The sequence below is a fragment of the Anabrus simplex genome, chromosome 5 (assembly GCF_040414725.1).
Source record: "Anabrus simplex isolate iqAnaSimp1 chromosome 5, ASM4041472v1, whole genome shotgun sequence".
In the NCBI taxonomy this organism is placed as follows: Eukaryota; Metazoa; Arthropoda; class Insecta; order Orthoptera; family Tettigoniidae; genus Anabrus; species Anabrus simplex.
The window spans coordinates 351162566-351177605 of NC_090269.1; the positions used below are offsets into that span (position 1 = coordinate 351162566).

At 38.4% G+C, this 15040-nt stretch overlaps 1 protein-coding gene across 1 annotated transcript in view; it reads right to left on the reverse strand.

Moving 5' to 3' along the window:
* Positions 1-14329, reverse strand: part of LOC136874104 (uncharacterized) — a 52486-nt gene extending 38157 nt beyond the window's left edge. Inside the window, exons 1-2 of the mRNA XM_067147656.2 lie at positions 14118-14329; positions 482-580 (exon numbers count right to left, since the gene is read on the reverse strand). Of these exons, the coding sequence (XP_067003757.1) occupies positions 482-503 (22 nt within the window). The 5' untranslated portion in view covers positions 504-580; positions 14118-14329. The remainder of the gene's footprint in view (positions 1-481; positions 581-14117) is intronic.
* Positions 14330-15040: the final 711 nt, after the last annotated feature.

Sequence of the window (15040 nt, forward strand, 5' to 3'; positions counted from 1 at the left end):
TGGCGATCATGGGATAAGAATGGGCTAGGAGTGAGAGGGAAGCATCCATGGCCTTAATTAAGGTACCATGCCAGCATTTGCCTTGTGTGAAAATGGGAAACCATGGAAAACCATCATCAGGGCTACCAACAGTGGGGTTCGAACCCACTATCTCCCGAAGAAGTTCTTGCTACAGTCTCACTATTAAGATCACAAATGTCTTATTAATGCAAGTAACAGTCAGTATGGTTCTTTAGCAGATATCCTCATAATTTTAATCATTTTGGGTTGGAATTCTTCTTGATCTCATACATTAAACTGAGATGTATTAAATTTTGTTTTCTGCTTGACTATGTATTTCAGCATTAGGAGAAAGCCCATTTTCCACATCCCTCTTCATCTCTATCAGTATTTCAATGGTACAATTTCATCAAATCTCTTGAGATAATACTTCATACATACAATTATCTTTTGACTCTTAAGTTTTGTAATATATTCCTACCTGTTTCCCTGTTGTTCTGCATCTCTCTCTTTCCTACAGCACCACTTTTTAATGCTCAAGAAGTTTCTTTGCTTATCACTGCCACAACACTGCAGTTTCCTGCAGAAGAGAGAGAACGCTAAACTTGGTGTATTAGCGGCATTTCACAACCACCCCCTTTAACTTTTAAGATTATATGCATAAATTTTCTACTCAAATAATGCTTCAAAAACTCTGAGCCTAACTAGGGGGTTCTAAATTACTAATCAAAATTATAGGTTTAACCAATTTACCATATGATTTGGCAAAAGGAACAAGAACAAAAAGCATGAAATTGGGTTAAATGATAAACTACTCTAAACATGAACACAATGACAGTCACTGACATACAATTATCTCAATAACTGAAAGTGGACCAGATTCTTAATATGTATCGAGTAGCTGAAAAAAGCTATGAGAGGAATAATAATATTGGCTTTACGGCCCACTAACTACTTTTACAGTTTTTTGGAGATGCCGAGGCGTTGGAATTTTGTCTCACAGTTCTTTTACGTGCCAGTAAATCTACTGGCATGAGGTTGACATATTTAAGCACCTTCAAATACCACAGGACTGAACCACGATCGAAATACGCTGGGGTCAGAAGGCCAGTGCCTTAATCTGAACAACTCTACTCAGACTGAGAAGAATAGAATTTCTCAGTACGGTATACGTTTCATAGATCTAGACGAGGCGTATGCCAGAAATAAACGGAAAAGGTATTAGCCACACTGGGGCATTATAGGATCAGGGTTAGGCTTTTAAAGGCAATCAAAGGCATTTATGTTGACAATTGGGCTGCAATGAGAATAATGTTAGAACAAGTTCTTACTTCAAAGTAGTTACATGGGTTAGACAAGGCTGTAATATTTCACTTTTATGGTTCATAGTATACATGGATCATTTACTGGCATGGAGGGATTCAGTAGGGTGGAAATATGGTAAGCAGTTTGGCTTTTGCTAATCAGTTTGTCTTAATGACAGACATTGCTGAAAGTTTGCAATCTAATCTTGCTGACAAGAGATGCAGTATGATATAAAAAATTAGCATTTCCTATATGAAAGTGATGTCAGTAGGGAAGAAACAGAAGAGGATTGAATACCAGATAGGAAATACAAAACTGGAACAGATGGATGATTTCAAGTATTTAGGATGTGCATTCTCTCTAGATGGCAGTATAGCTTACCATACAAAGCAAAATTGTATCAAGGTGCAGCAAAGCGAATGCAGCGAGATCTCACTAACAACGGTATTCTGTAAAAAAACAGTCAACTCTTGGATGAAATTATCGTTACACCAATCTGTTTTCAGACCAATTTTGCTGTATCGGAGTGGAAGCTGGGTGGATTAAGGATATATTAATCCTAAGTTAAAAGTAAACAGACCTGAAAGTAGCCAGAATGAATGCTGGTACAAACAGGCAGGAAAAATGGTAGGAGGGTACTCAAAATGAGGAGATAATGGCTAAGTTAGGAACAAACTGGATGAAGCTGTAAATATAAACTGGGTTCATTGGTAGGTTCTGTGAGGCAAATGGAGAAGGACAATTACCTAAGAGAATAATGGAATTGGTCATGGAGGGTAAGAAGTAGAGGGAGGCCAAGGCGATGATGGTTAGACATAGTTTTCAATGACAAGAGGTGTGGAACTAAACAAGGCCACGCCGGGCTGAGTGGCTCAGATGGTTGAGGCACTGGCCTTCTGACCCCAACATGGCAGGTTCGATCCTGGCTCAGTCCGGTGGTATTTGAAGGTGCTCAAATATGTCAGCCTCGTGTCAGTAGATTTACTGGCATGTAAAAGAACTCCTGCAGGACTAAATTCTGTCACCTCGGCGTCTCCAAAAAACCGTAAAAGTAGTTAGTTGGACGTAAAGCAAGTAACATTAATTAAGCAAGGCCACAGAATTAATTGTACAGAGGATTGTGGAGGCACTTAGTTAATTTACAGAGACTTGCTGACTGAATGCTGAAAGACATACCGTAACGGTTTATAATGAAATACATGTATGTATATATGTTTTATAAATATTCTATTTTAGAAACCTTGGAAATCCATAATATTAGGTTAGTGTAGAGAAGCTGTATGGAGTTTTTATAGATTATGCTCATGTTGAGGTAGTTAAGGAAATTTGTTAGCAATGTATAGGCCTAGTAGTAAGAAAAAAGAATGGGTGTATAGTACTGTGTGTTTCTTGCATTTAATATTGTAATCGGACAATTTTAATAACACTGACAAAAAAACACATCAGAAAGGAAGAATTGGGAAATATTCAGGAAGCAATGATTTCAAGGTAAAAATGTATTTAATTAAATCAAGATACATGGCTTTTAGACAAATGTGAATGTGTGTTTTAAGCTGATATGCAAATTCTCTGCTAATGTAAAAATGTTAAGTTTAATATAAGTGAAAATCACAAAAGATATTTGCATTCTACAAAGAAATTCTGATTATTGTTCTCCAGCTGGTGAAAGAACATGTGAATTCAAATTATACCTGTATCTACAGTTGAATGTGAATGTGGATTTAGCAGTGACTTGCAATGAACCCCATCTACCCCAGCGCTGCTGGGGTAAAGAACTTTGTATTACAATTTTCTAATTATTCCTTAGAATACTTTTTATAATTTTTAAAAAATTGCAAACATCTAACCCAAGCAAAGTACAGCTGTCTCGACAATCCGCTCGCACTACCGCAGTTCAGCTTCTCCAGAGAGCTGAGTTTCCTTGCCAGCATGATAGAGAGCTACCCCGAGAGAAATTTAAGGTCGCTTGGGTGACGCATGTACTTGAAGCTTCCTCGAGGCGGAGCTGTGGCCCCTCCCCTGATAGCAATTTAAGGCGACAGGCCAGCTAGCTTAGGTAAGGGGTGTTAGTTTTAATACTTGACACTTGAAGACTTCAGTGCCACTCACTAGAGACTGCAAGAAAAATATCAACATCTTAACAGTATAGCCACTTGCACTTCGTCTTTCTAATAAAAAACAGAGCCAGTATATGAAATCAATTGTAATATAGAATATATTTTAGTCTTGGGTTTCGGCATGTATACAGTTTTTTTTAGCAATTCATTGATGGCACTGTAGAGTATGTGTTCCGATAGCTGCAGAAAAATATTTAGGTTGCCCAGGATGAACACAGAGTTAAGCGCGATGGTTGTTTGTGATGGTGGTATATACGGTTGAGAATTTTTGTAAGTGTTCCTCTTGGATTATAGGTGAAGGTTTCGCGAGTTCTGTGGCATTCTTCATGAATATAATGTGTATTACGTCATGACAAATGTTTTCCCTCATTTGTCGTTGATGCACGTACACTCAGTATGAGAGTGAAACTATAAAACTTAAACAACGGTAAAATACCAGTTAAATTTTGCTGATTAGATTAGACTACGCTTTTTAAGTAAAAAACAAAGTTAGTCCCAGTGTATTTTTGTGAAAACTATGACTGTACTATCACGAAGTGTCACTGGAAGAAACTGTAAGTACAGTGTTTAAAATCTGCAATAGATTAAGTTATGATGGTGTCGTCACTGCCGTGAATATAAATTTGGAAGTATGTGCGAGCGTGTGGTTGAAAATATTCTTGAAAGATCTTTCTCAGGTAGATCTTTCCACGAAAAATGCAGCCTTATAAAATGGTAATGTTGACTTTAGAGAGTGTAGTGGGGCTACAATTGTTTATATTTAGAAAAGAAAAAAAAAATTGCAGCTGGGGTAATGAATATGTTCACCGCACGCCACTGGGATTTAGTACCATGAATCTGACCTCAACTGATCAGAGAAATCACTTAAAAGCTGCATGAATTTCAAATCTACATTGTATATCAATGAATTACCATGACCTGGTAATTCTCACAGACTACTTTTCTACTAAAACCTGCGGATATTAAAGGCTACTATGTCGTTCATTTGCTAGCAGAAGCAGGAGAAGAAGGGAGACTATCAGGAGGCATATTTTGTTTCAACAAGTCATTGCTCCCTATAGTCCAGCTCCCTGGCTAAATGGTTAGCGTGCTGGACTTTGGCCACAGGGGTCCCGGGTTCGATTTCCGGCAGGGTCGGGAATTTTAACCATAACTGGTTAATTCCTCTGGCACAGGGGCTGGGTGTAAGTGTCGTCTTCATCATCATTTCATCCTCATCATGACGCGCAGGTTGCCTACGGGAGTCAAATAGAAAGACCTGCACCTGGCGAGCCGAACATGTCCTCGGACACTCCCAGCACTAAAAGGCATACGCCATTTCATTTCATTGCTCCCTGTGAATATCTCATTCAGATATTTCACAGTTGTTGGAAAGTACACTCAACCACACAAAAATTGGCCGTCGCAGCAGATGACTTTCTTTCAAAATCCTCTTGTTTGAAGTACTGTAAGGTGAACATATTGTACAGGTGGTAGAAATTCAAGTCATCTCTTCGGCCACTGGCTATCCACAGTTTATGAATATCCTTGCCTTATGAGAAGGTATAAAATTAAATATTTTTTGCCAACCAAATTTTGTGCAGTTGAGTTACAGTCACTCAGAAAAAGAATGAGCACAGGTATTTTATGTTCCTCGCATATAATATTTTATCAGACTTAATTTTAATTTTAATCAAAATATAATATTAATTCTCCATACAGATACAAACCGTGTGGATACCCACAACAAATATATTTAGGCCTATAGGTTAAATTATTTGAGGAAAGTGTACCTGTGAAGAACTTGTACAATACATTGTATATTCAACCCACTCAACAGACGTTGGAAGAAAATATGCTACCTGTGACAAAGTTCAAAGGTTTTACCCCCCATGGGTGAAAAAAATCAGTTTAATACATCAGGATTAAAAAACAGCATTTTAAAAATTCCAATAGTTTGGTAATTATATGTGGAAATATGTTCATCTCTGTGGGAAAACATGTACATAGCGTGGACACAAGTTACCTTCTGGAAATAGACCCGAGACTAACAAGGCAAAGAGGACAGATTATAACATCAAAGGATAACTGATCAGTGTTTGGAGTTTTGTAACTACAACAGTGCCCACAAAAACTTTATAGGCTGGACTGTTAGGATTCAGGTCAATGAGAAAGACTGGACAGAGTCTATTCTTAAGTTGAGGGAGGTTGGCCAAAGACCCCTAAGCACTCAGGGTTCAAAAGCTGCTTGTGAAGTGGCATTTACGATCTCTTATCTCTAAAATTGTTGAATACATGCTTCTTAGCTCATAAAATCTCTCTATATCATAGCAGGGTCTGTGCATTGGTATTTAATTGCTTCTGATTAACATTTTACAAAGTAAACCACTTTTTTTTTCTTTTTTTTTGCCAGCCAGTGTATTTTCAGTATAAAAGGGGAGGAGAAGAAAAAGAGTGGTTCTCCTAATTATTTGAGTAACTAGACGCTGCTGAGTGAGAAAGGGAGGTACGAATAACACTTATCTGGACCTGAGCATGGGCTTATGTCCTACCTTGAAGTCCTCAGGGTGATGAAGATAGTGGGGTGTGGAGAGGGATTAAATTCTTGAAGGCTTTAAAAGTGACAATAGTCAAATGTTCCAAACAACCATAATTTAAGCATGCGTTGTGCAACAAAATCAAAGTCAAAAATTATGGTCTCAAATTTAAAACACCAGACGAGTTAGCTGTGCGGTTAAGGGCGCGTAGTGTGAGCTTGCCTCCGGGAGATAGTGGGTTCAAGCCCCACTGTCGGCAGCCCTGTAGATGATTTTCCGTGGTTTCCCGTTTGCACAACAGGCTGTACATTACATAAGGCCACAGCCGCTTCCTTCCCATACCTAGACCTTTCTTATCCCATCGTTGCCGTAAGACCTATCTGTGTCGGTGTGACGCAAAGCAATTAGTGAAGAAAGTTTAAAACATTCACGATTAGAGAATTATAGCCATATTCTATCATCTTATAGCTGTTCATCCATGAATATTTGTAAATTAAATATCAGACACACTAATATATCAGATGTAAACAAATAGCATTTTAAAACCTCCAGTAGTATGGTAATTATGTGTGGAAATGTATTCGTTTATTTCTGTAAGGAAACATTTACACGGTATGGAGACACATTACCTTCCCAAGAATAGAGCTCAGACTAGCAAGGTAAAGAGAGCGGACTATGACATCAAAGGGCAATAGATCAGCGTTTGGGGTTTTGTAACTACAACAGCAGTCTATTTGTGCATAGCAGTCCCAAAGATTTTGCTGCCCAAAAATAAATCTGTGTTACAAGGTTGAAAATAATCCAAAGCTATATTCTCCAGCTGATTGTATACCCAGTTTCTTCTTCTTAGGATTTTCTTGGGCGCTGCTAAAAAGCCATTACGCAGTCGCAACACTTATTTTGTGACAAATCTTCAGGAGAAACAGACTGAGTTTTACTTATGATGGATAGAGTTGTTCAACACTTGTAAAAACACTAGGGTTATAGGTTGAGAACATGCCGTCTTCATAGGTTACAGCAAAGAGATTGGGTTACAGTTATGTAGAGGAGGATGCAAGTTAAGAAGCTCATAAGACTCAATAGTCAAAAGAATTTAGAGTTTAATGTTACAATTATACAAAAATTCTTGAATAGCAAGAACAAGTGAAGGTGTAGGTTGTTGAATGAGGTGAGCGACTGTTGTGGGCACTTGTATTTTTTGCGAGCGTAAAGTGTGGAAAAAACGCTTTCTATGTAGGGCGAAATGGGAACATTGAAAGAATATGCGATTAATGTCGGCCATACTATTATTACATGAACACATGGGTGAATCCACTAACTTTAATTTGAATTTATAAGCCAGAGTCAGAGCGTGATTAAAGCGTAATCTGATAATTGTTGTAATATGTCTGTGTGAATATTTTGTTGTTGAAAACCATGGGTGACTAGCAATACTTGGTTGCAGCTGATAGTAATATTTTCCTTTGAGTTTCGCCGATTGTGTCCAGTTGTGCTGCCATTTTTATTGAATAGCAAGTTTAATTATCGGAGTGAAATCTGTGTGGGGAAGGGCTATGGAAGCATTGATTCCGGTTCCGGATGCAGCTTGTTTTGCCATTTTATCAGCCTGATCATTACCTGCATTGTTCGAATGACCTTTTATCCATGTTAAAGTTATATCAGCACCATTTTCATCGAGTTGAAATAAAAGGCGTTGAATATTGCAGATGTACCAATTTGTATAGGACTTATGTGGCATTAAACTTTGAAGCACACTTAAGGAATCTGTAAAAATGATCGCTTTGGAGATGTGGTTAAGTTTTATGTATATCAAAACTTGTCGTATAGCGAAAGCCTCAGCAGTAAGTATTGAGGCGTAGTTTGGAAGTGTGTATTGCTCACAGACGTGTAACTGCGGAATGTAATATGTGGCCCCCATGCCTACATTTTGTTTGGATCCATCTATGCATATTATGAGAGTAGGATTGAGAGAAGAAGTAGGAATAGATGATTTTCTCCTCAATAAGATTCAGATATCAAGACTGAAGTGGTTTGGTCACATGAAGAGGATGCCAGTAAACAGAACTGCAAAGAAGGAATTTGACAGAAAGGTAGAAGGAAGACGACCCGTGGGAAGGCCACGAAGGAAATGGATAGATTTAGTTAAGAGCGATGTACTGCTGAGAGGTCATGATTGGGACAAGTTGGTGGAGGAAGAATGGTACAAGGACATGAGATGGAGGAGGCTCATATACCACACCCAGGAAACTGGAGATGGTTTAGGATGATGATGATGAGGATTGAGATCATTTATCGCCATTTTAAGTGTTAGTTTAGGTATTTCAGAAAGTTGCATTGTGCTGTTATTATAGGAAATGTGCTGAGACACTACAATATTTGGTTTGTAGTGTATAATATTGTATGGCATTGTATTGTATGGAAGCGAAATATTTTGTTGAATGCTAGTATGATATTGTCGCGTCAAGTTGAATGCGTCTTGTTAGGAGCTTGTGATTGCTGTTGAGAACGTTGACGATATTTCTGCATTAATTGTAGTTTGGGTAGGATAGGATGTCTAGCTAGCGCCATTCAGGGCAATAAAAATATAGAAGCTAAATACAAACGGTGATAATGGAGAGGCACGTCACATGTTTCAACAAGTAACGCATTAGTTGGGGTAGACGGTAAAGCGCCTATACATAATCGGAGTGCTCGATGTTGAATTACGTTGAGCTTGTGAATAAGAGTGGAGGAAGCAATATCAAAATAAAAGGATCCATAATCTAAATGCGAGCGTATTGTATGCCAATAAAGTAATAAAGCCGTTACGGGATCAGCACCCCAGTTTCGTCGAATTGTTAATTTCAATATATTGGTCAATTTTTGAGTCTTTTTCGAAAAGTATTCAAAATGGGGTTACCAGGACAGTTTATTATCTAAATATATACCAAGATACTTGTGCACCTGGACTATCGGAATTGTAATATTTGCAATTCTGAAAGAGTCTGTATTATACTTGCGTTTATGCATGAAAATCATGGCCACATTTTTAGTAGAGGAAAGTTCCAAACCATGCTCGTTTAACCATGCTTTAGCAGTAGTTAACGCACAAGTGATATTAGTTCTGCAGACTTCCAGACTTTCATGAGAAGAATAAATTACTATATCATCCGCATAAAGTAATATTCTTGCATCGCGCATTACGATACCTTCTAAATCCTTTAAGTGTAGAGCAAATAATAGGCCACTTAAAATATTGCCCTGAGGCAACCCATTAGATGCGTATCGTACATTAGACGTAGAGGTTTGGCATGCGATTTCCATTCGCCGAAAATATAAAAGATGTTGGAGCATTTTAATAAAATTAGCAGGGAGTTGTAAGTTATGAAGTTTCGACAGTAATATGTGTATGGGCACGTTGTCATAGGCAGCTTTGATATCAAGGAAAGCAGCAATTGTTCCATGTTTGCATTGTTTTGCTAGGATTAAATTCGTTAATAATATATTAATGGGACCCGCTGTGCTTCTCCCTTTTATAAAGGCATATAGATAGACCGGTAGCAAATTGTGATAAGCGAGACACCATAAAAGCCTTTCCAACAGAATACTGAGGAAGGCCTTCCTTAAACATAATCCTAAAATGATTCCTCTATATTCGATGAGATTGATAGTCGAGAGTTTTGGTTTCGGTATGGGCACAACCGTAAATGTATTAAATGCAGAAGGAGGAACATCTGAGTTTAGTATTTGATTGTAATATGCTATGATTATTGCATGCGCATGGTAAGGAAGATTGGAGAGCATTTTATAGGTAATATAGTCCGGTCCAGGAGCAGAAGTAGGTTTCTTTTCAAGTATGTTAAAAAATTCTGGGTAAGATATAGGTTGGGACAGTGTGATAAATTTATCTGGAAGAGGCACTGTAGTATACTGCTGAAATTCTTGAACAACAAAATCCGGAGTTAATGTGTCGTAAAATTGGGAGATGCTTTCTAAGTGTGGTTGGTCGAGTTTATTGCATCCCGTATGAGCTAGTTTTTTTATAGCAGCCCAAATATCCTTAATGCAGTTGTTTCTATTGAGGGAGTTAATAAAATATTTCCAAGATTCTCTTTGTCTTTCGTTGAATACTTTTCTCAGGTGGGCAGTGTACTTTTTATAATACAAATAATTGGCAGGTGTGAAATTTTGATTTAAACTTCTGAGCAGGCTGCGTCTTCGTTTCACCATAGCAGCGCATTGCTTTTTTTTTTTCTGTTAGTTGTTTTATGCCGCACCGACACAGATAGGTCTTACAGCGACAATGGGACAGAAAAGGGCTAGGAGTGGGAAGGAAGCGGCCGTGGCCTTAAGGTACAGCCCCAGCATTTGCCTGGTGTGACGCGCATTGCTTATTCCACCAGTGAATGTTAAGTCGTCTAATAGTATTGGTATATTTGCGATAATGAAAAGGGTGATATATATCTAGGTAGTTTTGAATATGCTGATATAAGGAAGTATAGGCAGAAGATGTTTATGATGCAAATTTAATGCGATTTAAAATATAGTCATGAAAGAGGCCAAAATCAAAATCTTGCAGATTCTGTGTTCTACGCTGAAGTTTTAAATTATGTTCAGCGGATGAGGTTGTGTTATAATGTCAATAATTATAGGAAAGTTATCATTTAGATGAGTGTCTTTGTGCGTGTACCACACTGATTTATGGACGATAGTTTCGAAACAAATTGTTAAATCCACTGCACTATTAGGTGTCCGGGTGGAGATGGCCGCATAGGGGAGCCATCATTTAAAATAAACAAGTGGTTATTTAAGACTGCATTAAGAATTTGACATCCTTTTGTTGTGGTATTGACACATCCCCAGTCAGTGTGATGTCCGTTGAGATCACCTGCTATTATTAAACTGTCTTGGGATGAAAACTGTGAAAAATAGTGATGCCATTGAAAGGCATTGCCTTGTATGGAAGGTGGGCAGTAGAGGTTCACAATAAGGAAATGTTGTACTCTCATAGCCAAGGAGTATGTGTTAGGAATCGTGTAAGGTAGTAAGACGTTATTATATGGTATTTGCGATGCAAATCGAGTCGTTCAACAGTATAACCCTGGACGGAAAAGGTGGAGTCAGGTTTTAACCATGACTCTTGTAATATAATAATCTGGGGATGATATTCTTGGATGAGAAATATTAATTCATGCTTTTTTGGAGTAATACTCCTACTGTTCCATTGCAGTATGCGCGCATCCTCCTTTACGAAAAACTGATTAACCTTGTTAAAGAGGATTTTTAATAAATGAGCCCATTGCGGTTGTTCACCCAGAACGCCTGCTAAGCGCTTGAAGTCTTGCAGTATTTCTGCTTGAACATTCTTTGTTAATCGCGGGAGTGTAGGGCGATCAGATGAAGTCTGAGGACATTCTGAAGGGGAAGCTGTGCTAGTTGACTGTTCCACTTGCACCTTTGGCTGTTGAGTCTGTGAAATAGATACCCGTGGAGCATGCTCCAAGATACGATTGCGTAAGATCACGTGATAGCCTGCTCTATCAAAGCCTGGCACGGGAGCTGGTCGAATTGGTCTTTGAATCACTTCAGTGAATTTCCGTTTACGAGGAGTCTCACGTGAGGATGTCAAATTGCTTGTACTAAGCTGTGGAAATAGATGTGGGACGCTAAGGGGGAAGAATCCTGTATGATGGAGTTTTTCTTGTGCTTCGTGGAAGGAAATATTGTCCACACACGTCATGCGCTTGATTGTGATTTGTTGCTGATGAACTTCACATCTATCGGATCCTACACTGTGATTCAGCCCGCAATGTAGGCATTTACGCATTAAATCAGAACATGTGTGAGTTTCATGAGTCTTAGAGCAGTTACCGCATCTCGGGTATTTTGTTCTGCAGTTTTTGACTGTATGCCCATATTGTTGACACTTCCTGCAGATAATAGGGCAAAAAATGAATGCCTGAACCTCTAGTATTACGTGAAAAATAGTAACAAATTCTGGTAAAGTTTGGCATTTGCAGGTTAATTTTATTGTTCCCGTAGGAACAAAGTTAGCTTGCCCATCAACTGACACACGTCGGTTGAGCCGTTGGGCTTTAACTATAGGAAAGGGGGATTCAGTGTACTTGACAATATCCTCCTCAGTTCATTTCTTATCGACTCCCCGAATTAATCCAATGCGATACAAGCTGGATTCCGGAATGAAAGCTTTAAGTTTATGAGAAGTCAAAATGAGGTTTTTGAGAAAAATGTTAGCATTGTCAGCTGAGTCAAATAGAATTTTAATGCGCTTTGCACCTTTCAGTTTGACAGACATTATACTTACAATTTTACTATCATAGAAGAGCCTACCAAGCGCCATGGGATGAATATTTCCAGTGTTTTTCTCATCAGCTGACTCAACATAGATTACGTACGGAGTGCGGTGTCCTGAATAGTAGTAAATCGGATTAGTTATAACAATCTTGTCGGATTGTATATTGGACGAAGAGTTTTCACCACCGAGAGCTGGTGTGATGTCACTATTATTGGTTGACCGCACTGTTTCTTCATGATCAATATTACTAGAAGTGTCCATGTCTGGTGAACGGTTAGTACTGCCACCCCCACTATCGAAGAGAGCCATGCATATACCATAGTGCTTGCACTATGGAATACTGCACTTGTCGCACACGACACAATTAGGAAAGTAGAACTGCACACTACCACTGTTCGAAGCGAACTCTATACCCAGTTTGACTGTAACTTCTACATTAGTTAACTTTCTAACAGTGAACATGTAAAAAGAATGGAAATCCTATGAGGCTGCCACTTCCCCTTTTAACCAGAGATCCAAGAACTGTCTCCCTAATCCCTAAACTGCAAAAAAAAATCTAGAAAGACTTTACTGTGAATCTGAACAGTATTTGTAACAATGTGTTTGTAATCATTTGAAAACCCAGCTTATTAACAAATGTAACTTCATAATCATGCAGTGCCTTTAAATTAAGAGTGAAAAAGGACTGTAGGTAATTTTATTTCATGAGGTATTGTACCCTCACCATGATTACTTGATCCAAGAACTGGGAAAGATCCAAAGGAAAGCAGCACCATTTATTCTGGGTGATTTTTGACAAAGGAATAGTGTTATGAAAATGTTACAATCTTGGAAGACTCAGGAATAAGTATATGAGCTGCTCACCTAAGCAGTACATTCCAAGCTGTCAGTGGAGAGATGGTGTGGAATGACGTTGGTAGATAAATAAACTTGAAAATTTTTAAAAGTAGGGAGATAAAATTATAATTCAAGAGCACAAATTGGGGCAAATGCTGGTATGTAGAAAGAGGAATTAGGGATTGGAATAATTTACCAAGTGAAATGGTTTGAACAATTTCAAACTTGAAATTAAAAAAATATAAAAAGACTAAGTAAAAAACTGATAGCGAACCTGCCACCAGGGCAATAGCCCAAAATGCAGATAAATCTTAACTGATTTATTACTATTATTATAGTTCCAGTGGACAGCAATGAGAATATCACCCCCAATATCTTACTTTCGTTTTTTTCAAATTTCGACCTTGATCCACCACAACTTGGCCTTGAAATCAGCTGTGAAGTGATAGTCGGGAAAATAAACACAAGTCACGACGATTAGGCTTATGTCTGCACATTGTAATTTCATCTCCGTCGTGTATCAGCTGTTCTTTTACCAAATTACGTACAGATTGTACCAAAGTACGCCTACTGTACGAGGAAGGAAACTGGAACTCTGATCAGCTGACGCACAGTGCAAATTCTCAAAGTATAACTATAACATTATCTCTTTCAGCATATTACCTTACGCCGTTTCAAATCACTTTGAAATGTATTAAACAAAACAGTTTCAACAAAATAAATAAATGTAACTGTCATAATTATCCTACCATAGTGATAGCAAATACAGTATTTGGTGATAGATTACGCTATCTCTGAACATTAGGCCAACTCGCAACAAAATAGGTGTATGTAAATTATAGCTACAATGATACAGTTATGAAATAAAGTTATTAGGCCTTCGGCTTATGGTCGAAAGGGACCTTAATATTTTTATTATTATAATGTTAGTGTGCGAATCACTGCCAACTGCTGCCAACAACTCCACATTGTAACACAAAATGAAAACAGTACATTTAGCTCATAGGAGCCTTCACTGCAACGAGAATAAGCTTCACTGTAGCATACCTTATGTTATGCAAGGTATTACTAACAGGTACCCAACCGTACTCGCTAAGTGTCACGGCGAATTCTGCGTATCGAAGAACACACACTTCATCAAGTTTCGTTTCGATGTTCCACTGCAATGGCAAGGACAAGGATGTTCTCAACTGCCAGCTATCGCACTCCCGCGGCACTACTCTGTAATCTAATCGTCATGTGCCCTGTGTGTATGTGACCGATGACCAACTCCTCAGCAGGGAAAAGCATGCGCATACGAAGCTGAATGGTGTGCGCAACTTACGAGCGTGGGCAGTGAAAGCTTGGGGACGTAAACATCTTCAATTAAAAAAAAAAAAAAAGAGAGAGAGAACACGTCCAAGCACACGTTTAGGTTAACACAATTGGATCAGGGCAGAGCACCTGCTCTCAGCAACAAGAGGGGCGTGGCCGCTCAGAAATGAAGTTATTATATGTATTTCTGCATGAGGATCATAGCTCCGTTGGTTTGGGTTGGTTTCAGACCACGATATAAAACACACACTTTGGTATAAAAGATTAAATTTGTAAATTTTGGGATTCTGCCAAAACTCGTTGATGTTCAAATAAGCGTCGATTGGTGGGGAAGCAAGTGTACAGTCGCTCCAAAAGATGTGAACTCACGGTATTGTATAAGTTCCTCGCAGGTACCGTACCGTACACTTTTCTCAGAAACAACTGAACCTTAACGTTTTTGCGGATATCCACAGAATTGGTATATAGGCCTACATGGAAGGCGAATTATATTTTGATAAAAATTAAGTCTGATAAAATATCAAATGCGAGGAACATACAATACCATACGCTCGTTAGTATACGAATAAGTTTGAGTGGTGATTTTAAAAGTAGATAGGCCTAAGGTCACAATATGAAGATAAAGTTGGAATTTGAGAGGATAAATTGGGGCAAAT